This window comes from Anas platyrhynchos, chromosome 1, assembly GCF_047663525.1.
Source record: "Anas platyrhynchos isolate ZD024472 breed Pekin duck chromosome 1, IASCAAS_PekinDuck_T2T, whole genome shotgun sequence".
Lineage (NCBI taxonomy): Eukaryota > Metazoa > Chordata > Aves > Anseriformes > Anatidae > Anas > Anas platyrhynchos.
The window spans coordinates 66,654,880-66,667,544 of NC_092587.1; the positions used below are offsets into that span (position 1 = coordinate 66,654,880).

The following is a 12,665-nucleotide window of genomic DNA, read 5'->3' on the forward strand; positions in this document are numbered from 1 at the left end:
TGATGACCCAGGAAATCCTTCTGCTGTTAGGTCTCAGAAGGAGATATGACCAAGTTTTAGAGTTTAATTCTGTATTGAGTTTCATTTCAAAAAAACAAAAACAAAACAAAACAAAAAAACAAACAAAAAACAAAAAAAAAACACCACCTTTTTCCTAAATCCATACTATGCAAATTCAGCATTCTCATCCTACGCCATTCAAAAATGTGAGTCAAATTCCATTTCACACAGTTGACCAGAGAAAAATACAAAACTCAGAAGAAAACTTATTCATCCTGTTTATCTTAGACCCAACAGTATTTGTGCCTTCAGCTTTCTTACCATCAAACGTTTTTCCTAGGAAGTTCAAAGACTGTAAAGAGGAGAAGTACTAACCAGTGATATGCCAGTCTCACACTCCAGGGACAAAGGGACATGCAGGTCATTTGAGAGCATACCCACATGTGCTCAGCACAGCTGTGTGGCATCTAAAAGCCTAAGAAAGAACCTTCTTTGCCAGAGGCAAGTACACCAAACAAGTCTCCAATAATAATAATTTCAACTTCTGTCTTAAAAGCAAGTTAGTTTTCTTGTTCTTCTATTCTTGATGTAAAATGTTATTTTTGTAGTTTTAAAAAAATTAGTACCATTAAGTATTAAAAGCATCTCCAGACCAATTTTACACACTGGCTCAGATCTTAGATTTTATCCATTTGTTACATAGTCCTCCTCCTGTTGTGTACAACCCTAAAATGCATTGACAGGGACCACATACCTCTCTCCAGCAAACTACAGTCAACATTTCTACAACTTTTCTCTGCCCAGTCAGAGATCAAGCCAAGGATTCAGGAGTTTCCTGCTTTATCTTTACAGCAAGAAGCTTGGAGTGTCGGTGGCTTAAAGGTGGGTTCATTGCAATGCAAATACTATTTAGAAAACTATATGCTACAAGCAAGTAACTACCAGGTAGGATGTACAGATTTACTTGTGTATGAAAATTAGCCTACTTCCCCAGTTTCTACTCTCCTTGGAGACTAGTTCTTTTAGCCTTACTATCCTTGTTGGCCAAATGCTCCCTAGGTTGTGCAAACTCCAAGGTCTCTTCTAGGACCCCTGGAGTCTCCTCCTCTTCTACGCTGAAAGCTTGGCTTCAACCAGAGCACCACTCCCCACCCACTGCCCACAGTTCGTGTGCCAGCCCAACTTATGCAGACACTTTTGGGGATAGAGACTGTCTCTTGCTAGGCTAGCAGGACAGGAGTCAGGACAAGGGAAGCAGGCAGCCTTTCTCAGCTCTGTTATCAAGTTATCAAGTCAGAATCCCACATTGATCAGAATGCACATCTCAGACATGAACAATAATTTCAGACAAGCTTGTACGAAGATGCTTGCTTCTTTCATCTCCACCAGTGTATCTCAGGATCACATTCTTATTTACCACAAAGAGAGATATTTAACAAGTTCCACAAAAAATTTTCTTCCAGATGGGTGCCTCCCCTTTCCACAGTATCTGTTGCCACCTTCTGCTGACCCTCATCTCCACTGTCATAAGTTATTTCCCTTGAGACATATGTCAAAAGCATTGCTGAAATCAAGGCAGATCATATCTACTATGTTTTGTTTAGAAAATGAATTCTCACTACATGCAGACATTAAGGTAGCCTGGAAAATCTACCTTTGATACATCTGTGTTGCATTTTATTCAATTTTCCTTTTATCTCATGACTTTAAATATTTTCTTTTAAAATTTTACAAAACCTTAAATACTAGTGAGATCAAACTAACAGCTCTGAGGCTGTCCTAAATGCCTTCCTTCCTACTTCTTAGATGTAGTTACTACATTTTGCTTCCCCCCACTCCAACTCCCATCCTATAGTTGCAGCATGGTTAACAATAGAGAGTTGATTTCCTTCATCGTCATGATTTCATAATTTTCAGCTCAAACTACTCTTTGGATCACTTCAGCAAGTTGTATGCTTTCAGTGTAGTTTCTTCTGTGGTGGAGCATTCCTCATATCCGGCAGCAGTCTGACTTGACTTCTATTTTCAATACAATCATCTTTAGAGTTAAGAATACAATCATCTTTACAGTTAAGAATTCCTTTAGTGTTTGGGTTCAGTATGTTTCTTTATCAGAGAAGGACCCTAATTTTTTCTTCATTCTCTTTAGTAATGACTTTTATAAAAAGCATTAGTAGCTTGATTAGCATCACTCACAATGCCCAAGTGAGACAATTTTGGGAATTTGTAACTTAGCAGTTTCTTAAGATGGAATGCTAATTATTTCTTCCCCCACTTCCAACTGTATCTACCCTTTCCTACTCTTCTCAATTCCTTTCATCCTCTTCACTTGTGCTACAATTAATAATTTTGATCTAAAAAAATTCTAGTCTCCATTTCTCCCACTAGCAAGTTTCCTGTATATCATCCTTTAGGAATGACAAATCTCATCATGCTTCTGCCAAATTAAAGGCTACCTCAGCACAAATGTTTCACAAATGTTTCACAAATTTCAGCATGTTTCTAGTAGATCAAGGCAATTTCCCAAGAATGTTAGTATGCAGTGCCCATTTTCCTGTGGGGGGAAACTAAGGTGAAGAAGCAACTTGATGAGGGCTGGACATCAGATAGAGTCAGACATTGCACATGAGGCTCCCACTTCTCAAATATCAACCAGCGGACACTGCCTCCAAAATTGTTTTCAAATCATATTGTCACAAAGTAATTTGCTAAACAAATGTATACATGAGTTTATTAATTTTTTAACTAAGTACAAATGTGTGAATACCCATCTATTTCCCTGTACAGATTAAAAGCCTATCTCCATCAACCATGCCAAGCAGTGAGCTCTCATTGTCCTCGACATGTATTACGACAGTGCAGCATCCTACAAGGCCAAATCCAATGCAATTTATAAATTTATAAATAATACTATTAGTGCTAACATGATTAATAAATACATTAGCTATTCCACTAAGGTACACTAGATAATTCATCATTAGAAAGCTGGTAGGTAACACAATCAAAATCAAGTCCAACAAGGGGGAAACTTGATCAAGTTGTCTCCACAGGAGACAAAATGGGAGAGCAATCCAGGACACTATCATAGTGCTTGATGTCTTTGTCATGCTTCAGAAGTCTTTCCGCAGGAAGAGCTCCTCTGAACTCACTGGTGTATTCCTGATTCAGATTGTTGTATCTGTGAGGGAGGATATGGAAGGAAAATGCTAAAACAATCTTCCTTTATGGTATCAATTTCACTCATTGCTTATCAGGTAATATTTTGCAAGTTAGAGTGCCATCTCTATCCTGGGTTTCTAAGCAGTACATATTGTTACCCTGTTTTTATTTATTTTACTTTCTTAGAATTGTTCAGAACATCATGATGAGAAGTGCCAAACTGGATGCACATATTAATAATAGTAATAATTCATAATTTAAATAGATTATAAAAAGAAACAACAATATCTGGAATAATACAAAAGATACTCAGTGTTTTGCAAGCATGCTTTTCTCAGAAATTTTAGTCTACTGTAATTCTGATTTTTAAAGGATAATTTCCTCAGTCTTTTTTTCCTCCCCTCTGTAAAACTGCGATCAGGTGAATTTTACTTGGTACAAAATGGATAAAAACATTTAACCTTAAAAGACATATTTCATCTTGGTTTTGGTTGCCTTACTGAAAAGTAAGTACTGAAGTGAAGTGCCAATTTGAAATTAATTTTTTTTAAAAATATATAATAAAATGTAAATAACTTGATATATATATTATATATATTATATTTTTATATATATATTATATATATATATAATACATATATTATATATAATAGGAAGACAAAGAAATTTGTTGACTTTCAAAAACATGTTAATTTGTGGCAAAATTATTTGTTGAGCTCAACCTAATTCTATGACTACTTTTTGACAGCCAAAACCCTTCGGTTTTCAATGGTAAATGATAAGTGAAAATTTAATTTTACAGAAGAGTAAGAACCCATTTTGTAAAAGGACAAGACAAAGTACACAGAAGAGAAACATTTCTAACCATGACTCAGGTCACAGTTAAAAAGCAGAACTGTGAACTAGCTAACTATATAAATGAACACTTGAGCCTCAGGTTACATTGAAGTGATTGAGAAGATGCTACAGTAATCTTTGCTGCTGCAAAGTTAGACTAATAAGTAACAGGAAAGTGTTTTTTTTTTTTTTTGTGTTTTTATTTAAAAAAAAAATAGTTCTAGAAGTACAACGCCCTTGAAAATTTTCTGTTATTGTCATTATCAAATCACTACTTTGTCAAGGTTTCTGAAATATTTTCATAGAACTGCAGCCCAGTGTGTAGGAGAGAATGCCACTTGCACATGACCTGGGTTGCTTCCCTCTCTGATCTTAGCTACAAGTATTGTTTATAACACTGACAACAAAGTTAGCTATGATTAAATATTCCAGAATACAGGAGGCAGGCCAACTCAGAAGCCATTCTGGATGTAAAAGGGGAATACAAATGTGAATTCCTTGCATTTTACAGGCAAGATGTGGGCCTTAAGAATAGGTTCCACAGGTGACATAAAATTACTTTCTGTATGGGGGCTGAGCAATTCCACAGTCTGCAGCAGAAAATTGCATTTATCTCATTATCCAGCAGAGCATCAGAAAATATTTCAGCATCACTCTGTTGATACTACTGCACAAAGCATTAACCAGAAGCATTCTGATGTTTTCTTGCAAGCCCCTCACCTACTGTCCAATGCTAAAGATGCAAGCTCACAGGGGCAATAGCAATGTTTACCATATTTTGGTACAGTGCCAAGTGCTATAGGTTTAATCTCATGCCAACATATTTATGTCCTTTAAGAAAGGAAAGAATTCTCTTCTTTCTTGGAGGTATTTTTATTTTGGTATTAATACATGTAAGGCCTCTTAAATATTAAAAAAAAAAAAAAAAGTAATTGGCTTTAAAGTCTTATTGTGATTTTTACTGTGATATCTCTTTCTCTTCCACCAAGGCAGAAAACAACACTGAATCCTGAACATCACCGTATGATCTATCACTACCAATTCCTTATTACACACTAACTTAGAGGTTTCACAAGCATTACTACCCCTATCTACAAATAAAACATCAAGTGTTCATTTCTTCACACATACCTGTGTGCAATGGTCCAGAACCCCAGGGTGTTCACCATCATTAAGGAAGCCAAGAAGAAGAAGAATCTCTCCAATTTACCTTCATGTAGCAAGTGGGGAAACCAGTTGCCTGGCAAAGCAGACATTTGAAATAGAATTAGTTTACCTTGCAGGATAAGATGTGGCTTGTGTGAAAGGCATGAAGATAAGTCTGTATAAGATAGTCACAGTTGTCTTGAACCACTCTGTACCTATTCATAAACAAGTTTTAGAAGTGCTAGAATTAAGGTCTTTATTTACATCTCTCATGCTTTTAACAGGCCCCTTTTCAAAAAAGCATTTTTTAGTGCCTTGGGCGGTACTCCATTATCAAGACACTACCTGACATTTTACTTTACCTTTTATTGCCTTTAACTGAGAACCTGCAACATGTGCTTGTCTTCCACACATTTCTTTTGCACGAATCACAGACCTTTTGCTTACCATGGCTTTAGGCAACAGTGTCTGTGGCATTCTGGCAGCATAGACTCCTTTCAGCAGAGGATAGTGACATATACATATGCACATACCTATATATACATCCAGAACCTCTCATACCTAAATTCTTGTCAGCTTTCCATGTTGCTCCTTACAAATTCAAGCTTAGGTGATAAATGATTACAATGGAAATCAAGATGCTTAACAGGAAAGCAATCCCCAGTCTGTCTACATCTGAAGACAATCAGTACCTGAAGTACTCTAATCAACTACAGTAAAACAAAACTAAGGTGAAAAAGAAACTACAGTAGATACAGAACATCAGAGAAAGGTGTACACTGCCATAATAACTTCTTATGTTATTGGGTAGTACAAGTTGCCTTTGAAGAAGGAGAGACTGTCTTCATTAGCAAGTAGTGAAGTACAACAGGAGCAATCGGCTGGAGCTGAAAATCTGATGTCCACACTACACACAGCTTAGAAGGGTTGTATCAGGCTAATTCCTGTTAACAGCTGGAATGCATCCAGCACAGACATTTGGGGAGTTTAGTTTCATCCAGAAGATTTTTTTGTGGTTCAAGACCACAGTGATGCAAATCAATGCACAAACAAACACATGATAAGGAGATTCAAATCAAAAGAACACTCCTGATCTGAACTAACACACTAGCGCTAATGCACCCAAAGATCCCCTTCTTCGTTCCCTCAAATTCTGGTACCAAGTCCTTCCTATCTACTTAGAATAGCTATTCACCATTTTAACTAGCTTAAAAGGGAGAGGAAGAAAAATAGCCTTCAATGGCATAGCTGTCCCATACAAAGCAAATAGTCTTAACCAATCTTTGGACCACTAATACCATCTTTAGCTATCCAATGCCATTCTTATCTTGTCAATTTATTCTAATTAGATTTGGAGAGAAAGAGCAATCAAAGGATTACGCATACACACATGTACATTCTTCTCTTTTCCTCCACATCTTGGCATTGTAAACACATTTTTTTTCAAAGCAGTTACCTCTAGCTCTCCTGGGATTTACAGGGAACACCTGCCATCGGTGCAGCAGTTTTTTCCCAACTCCTCCGCAGCTTGCTCTGTGCCATGTCACCTTTCTGCCTGTCACAGCGCAGCACCACCTCACCTGCGCATGCAGTGTCTTTTGTAGCATTATCTCAAAGCCAGTTTTAAAACGTATCATTTAACATTGTCGGTCGACTGAGCTCCTATGTGCTATAACTTCATTTTAGTAGCTTATAAACTTTTACTGTCATAATTCACAATCAGGCAGTTTTTCATTTCACATCCCCCAGTGGCCAATAGAGCTCACAGAGAGAGCACGTGTATCTGATGAAAGGGAAAGCATGCATGGGGTTCGGTGCTACAGCTTGTCAAAGCAGAGTTCACACTGTCTGCTAGGTTATTTACATTGGCTAGTCTAACTATATGAGCAGCAGGAGTTTCCTAATGGAATGGAGTTTACAATGGAATCTGAACAGGAAAATATGCAGTTAAAAATAGTTCTGAGTTATATATATTTATATATATTTAGCAGCTTCTAAGAGGACAGAGTGAAATGGACCTTGGAAACTGTTTTAGTACTAGGAAAGGTGCCGCACCAAAACATCGAAAGGGAGATTGGTTGCTTTTATCAGGGTGAAATGGCAGCCTGGGCATTAAGAGATCTGGGTTCTGCCCCCACTTTTTCACTGGCCCCTTCCAGGACCTGGGTCAAAGATGATTGGTCAATAGGCACTTTCATCAGTGGGTACAGACAAGATAAATTTAATAATTTCCAGGTTTAAACCAAAAATATTTGGTTCTCAAATCTTTTTCTTTTTAAAGGCTGTTGGTTTTCCACAGAAGAGGGGGCTGACCTGGACTACATTTTCTTCTACTTATATACATTGTGCAGAGAATCCTCTGCTGGCACGAAGCCTTGGGAGAACAGCCATCCACACTGAAACTTCAACCAGGTGTTTCAGGCAGTGAAACTACATTTAAGCACCTTACTCCTTGCCCCACTAAAAGCTTCCACAAGCCATCTGCAGACCTTATAGGGCACTGGCTGGGGGTTTGGTTCATATTTTCAAGATTTTACTCTAAGCCATTAGCATCGAGAACTTATTGGGCCAGTTTGTTTGTTTTTGACAGAATAAGATGTTTTTGACACTATTGTGTTTGAAGAGTTCAGAACATTCACATCCTTCAATCAGCATGCAATATGCTAACAATTCACTTTTCCCCAAAAGACACTGCCTTTGGGTTCTGTCAATCCTTTACTTTTCTATGGAGATTGCCAACAGAAGTGCCAATTACAAGGTTGGTTTGTCACATAGATAATTGCTCACTGGGAATTAACTTTCTACAACAAGCTCCTGATTTCCATTTTTATTCCAACAATGGAAATACTCAGTAGCATGAATCACCACAGAATCAGAAGTTTCCTTTAGCCAAGTATTTTAAAGAGCCTTTTGCTGTTGGCTAGAGGTGAATTGGTTATGCATTTCATGGCAAATTTAGAATAAATTAGAAGACTAAGCCTGGGGAGAGCCTAAGTTCCTCAAGTCTGCTACCATACATTGTTAAAATAAAGTGCCTGGTAAACTTCCACCGACATTAAGCAGTCCTATCAATTTTATATCAAAAATGCTCAGACAGTACAAGGAAGAATATTATACAACACTGAAAAAAAAAACACCTGATCCTACCAACACAGGCAGAGAAGTAGGTGAAGCAGCAACTGGGACACACACAAGAGCATTTTCCTATGCTGCTTGTGCTGGATGACAAATATTGACAGTCAGATACTTCTATAAGCCATGAAAAGTTCTGTGGAAATGACCATAGCCCAGTTTTTCCACATATACTAGTACACACAAGGGAACTGTTATGATGATGACACCCATGAAGTTTTCAAGGGATTCATAATGAAGCCCAAAGTTACATAAAAAAGGGTTCGCTTTCTGAATATCATCATATTTTAGCATTGGGAAAATCAAGAAGAAAGCAAAAGAAACATAAGACAAAGGTTAGCCTGTTATGTACAATTCCCACATTTAACATAATCCCGCAACCTAGACTGTGACTATAGAAAAATGTAATTCAGGTCTTAGAAAATAATTGTATCTCCTTCCATCACTTCATCAAGTTAGCAGGCATATATTTTGTGTTTAATCATATCCAAATTAAAGTCTCAGACTGCCTCTAATCCTTAATAGCTAAATAGGTACCAGTGGACACCACCATCTGGACTGCAAGCAATATCATCACTGGTATTTAGAATCACACAAGGCTCCAAACTGGAAATAGAAAAAAAAACTTTATCTACATACAAATGTGTCTGGGACAGTTTCCTTCCTCTGAGATTCCCCCCCCCCCCCCCCCCATATTTACATTAATATTTTTAGAGAAAAGTGTTTTGAAATGATTGGCATAGCAGGACAGGTTGTGTCTTGCATCTTCTGTTAAAATGTTAGGAGAGGTAAGAGATCCAAAAGAAAGCAGTTTCCCAGCTTGTACTGAAAATATCACTGTCACCCATCATCTGTTTGCACTCGTCAGATTATTTTTTTTTAAAGTCTTATTTTATCGTATTCACACCATCCTCCATAGATGCGTTAAAAATGATTAATGCAGCTTTGACTGTGACTGATATTTGATCAACTTTGCCAATAAAAACCTAAATAAAATTCTAAACTAGTGACATGAAATAGGATATAAAAAGGTTTAAATAATTTTTTCAACATGCTGTTCTTCAAAATATACACGGGAGGATATTCTTCACTGTATCCTGAATTGCTTCATAGCAATCATGGTTGCATTGCTTAGATATGGGAGAACCAGGAATAGCCTTGGCTCAGGTTCTAGTGAAACAAGAATCTTTGGATGAGGCAAAAGCACCCATAGCCCTAGAGTCACATGCTAAACCTTGTTAAGTCTTACAAAAAAAAAAAAAAAATGCATAAACACTCATCTTCTTTCAGGATCATTTTGATCTTTCAGTATAATTAAAACAGTTTTACTTTTCAGAAAAAAATCAGAATGGTTTTCTTACACTCAGGTTTCATAAATTGTCCAGGTACTGAGTGTTTTAGAAGCTCTTAAAACAGAGCTGGAAAAATAAATGCAAAGAGTAAGAGCTTAATTTATGTCATTTGACCTTATCTGGCTTCAGAGAGCCATTTTATTCTCTGAAGTGGTGACTTTAAGAAGTTTTGTTAAGTAACCATTAGTCTTTATAAATTAAATAATTATTACCTTGCTGATGTTAAGATTTTCACCACAAGCATCAAAGAACACCCCATAAGAAGCACAATGGAAGAGTTTGAAGAAATACAGAACAAGTGAATTTCATAGAAAATGTTTTCTTTCAAAGTAGAAGAAAAACAAAACCAAGTCTAAACGTCTCTGGTTTTGTTACACTCTACCCAGCTTCAGAAGGCTGATCCCAGGCCTACTTTGATCTATGACTCAGCAAGACAAAAGTCTCTTGGTGTGAGATCTCTTCAGTCTGGAGGATTATAACAAAGTAAGATACAGGAATATTTCTACTATTATCAAGCTGTGAACTGTGGCAGCTTGGAATAGTTTATCTCACTCTAGCAGGTGAAAACCAGGAAAGAGATACCCAGTGAGGTTCTATGTATTTTTTTTAAAAAAAAAAAAAAAAAAAAAGAGGCCAATAATGTTTGTTTGTTTACATACTAATAGAAGCCTTAGAGGTTACTTTTCCTAACTAGAGGAACAGAGCAAACATGAAACATCTTTCATTATATTTTCCCTGTAACTTTTCATGTTTTGCAGTGGAGTTTCTCTGTTTAGGGGTTTATTCAGTCAACACCTTAATCTGAATACGAACTATTGCTGAATATCTTTGGAAACTCTAAGAGTGACTTTTGCTCAGGATGACAGTGCGGTTAGTACACCTACAGCAGTGGATAGGAATATAGGAGTAGCAGGGCAGGTCTGCCAATATATGCCCAAAGGCATAAGTTAAATCTTTTATTTTTCCCCCTATAAGCTAAGTGGAGATCTTTGCCATACAACTTCTTAAAAGTGAGAAGTATTTTAGAAAAAAGAAAAAATAAAACTTCCCCAGTTTGCTTGAGAATCTTGAGCAAAAAGGGTTAGAACATGGAATTGCATTCTGACAAGTTTATTTGGCCTCACTCAGGATAAAAATTTGAGAGCTCTGGATGTTTCTTCTGGAAAGAAACATTTTCTTTTTGAATAATTAAATATTTTCATATAGACTTGCAGAAAAAAAAAATCAATGATATAGAGTTAGACAAAATCTACCAAATTGTAAACCAAATACAAATGCCAAGTTTCCTCTGGTGCTCTATATAGTACTTTTATATTCTATAAAAGAATAAATGACATACGTTGCACCACATAGTCAAAATGTTTTGATGCAGACATCATGTTTTTTTTTGTGTTTTTTTTTTTTTTTAATAACTTTTTAATTCTATCAAAAATAAAAATGAAGTGAAATATCAACTTTGGAAAAAAAAGTTTCAATTTTATCAAAGTTAATAGCTTCCTTACTTTTTGGGGAGAGGAAAATAGAGGGGAAAAAAGTTAACACAATCTTTCTCGAAGTGCTAATTTTGTTGAACCCTCATTATTCAGTGAAAAATTTATTCTACTATGGAAATTCAAGCAACTCTGCTCTCTGCCATGATGTCTTAGTACTTAATGGTTCTTTGCCTGATTCATTTGGGTAAGCATTCCTGCTTTTTAACCATCTCCAGGTGATGCTTTTGTGCCTGGTATTTAAAGTATTTAATTGAAGTGTGAATTTAAAAACGGGCCCTATTTCAGATATGTAAACAAAGGTATCCTTGTCCTTCAGCTCAAGGACTCAAGTGCATTATTTTTTTTATTTACTTCTGAAACAAGTCTTCTATGTATTGAAAGAAGACTTATCAGCAAAGGGAAAAAAAAGCTTAAACCCTTTGCCTTTCTTCAAAGTCAGCAACCCAGAGAAGTTTCTAGTTCAGGGCTTGCACTAAATAGTCTTTAACAGGATGAATCTGAAATAACTCATCTTGAAACATCAATTTATCTGCGAATGGAATTATTTGTCTGGAGAAGGGTGAAAACAGTGAAACTATCTTGTCACAGAATCTTGTTCTTCCAGTAGCTGGGGAAAAGAGTCCATTTGCTAAAGCAGTAACCGTGCTCTTGTGGCCAGCAACTTCCATGTGAGCCTGGCTAACGTGATCATACTTGGCCATGAACATAAAAAGATGGATACAAGAACATTTATTTTCTTGTGTTCCAGAGAAGTATAGAGTTTAGAGGTGAGGGCTTCCTGCATGGTGCCACTCATTAATTACTCCACCTACCAAAACTAAGATAACTCATTAAAATTGGATGAATACAGCTGCAAGGCTATTTCCTATCTTAATTCCATCTTAATTGTGAAAGCAAATCAACTTTGGCATCTCCTTTAATTCTGATGTCTAATTCTCCAAATCAATAATCAATGGGATTAGCAAACTGCTCAGGAACACCGGTCATGGGCATGTTCTTACCTTGAGTGCCTGTGTGGGCTGTCTGAACAAAGAAAGCTCCCAAAAAGCAGCCAGCTCCATTGAAGAGAGTTAAAAAATGCATGGAAATACCTCGAATTCTTTCTGGCACAAGCCAGAATGATAGCAATGAACCTTTAAAAAGGAAGCAAATACAGTTACAGGTTGTTTTTGCTGTTTTTGTTTTAAGTAATAGTAGAAGATCAATGGATTTTTTTTTTTTTTCCTCTCAAAGTGGGGACTTCTGACATTTTACCAGTAGAACCTACCTGAAGCAGAAGGGCAGTCATGCATAGGTATGTACACTATTAAAATGGATTATCTAAACTGTTCAAATAAATCTCCGTAATAAGCCACCCTATATACCACTAATGATATTCACAAGCACATAATTTTTTCACCCAGTCACTTTCACCTTTTAAAAACCTGAAGCATAAGAAGATGAAGAAAACCACCATCACAGTCATGAGGGGTAAAGAAAGAAGATAGGATATTTAACTACAGGACCTTACATGCAAGAGCCAATGCAGCAAGGCCACTGGTGAATG

At 36.7% G+C, this 12,665-nt stretch overlaps 1 protein-coding gene across 2 annotated transcripts in view; it reads right to left on the reverse strand.

The window, feature by feature from the left end:
• Positions 1-2,701: 2,701 nt before the first annotated feature.
• SLC15A5 (solute carrier family 15 member 5) overlaps positions 2,702-12,665 on the reverse strand; it is a 32,346-nt gene continuing 22,382 nt past the window's right edge. For both annotated transcript variants that reach the window (XM_005017101.5, XM_013097124.4), the window contains exons 9-11: positions 12,121-12,252; positions 5,128-5,236; positions 2,702-3,178 (exon numbers count right to left, since the gene is read on the reverse strand). In XM_005017101.5, coding sequence (XP_005017158.3) covers positions 3,034-3,178; positions 5,128-5,236; positions 12,121-12,252 — 386 coding nt within the window. In that variant the 3' untranslated portion in view covers positions 2,702-3,033. The remainder of the gene's footprint in view (positions 3,179-5,127; positions 5,237-12,120; positions 12,253-12,665) is intronic.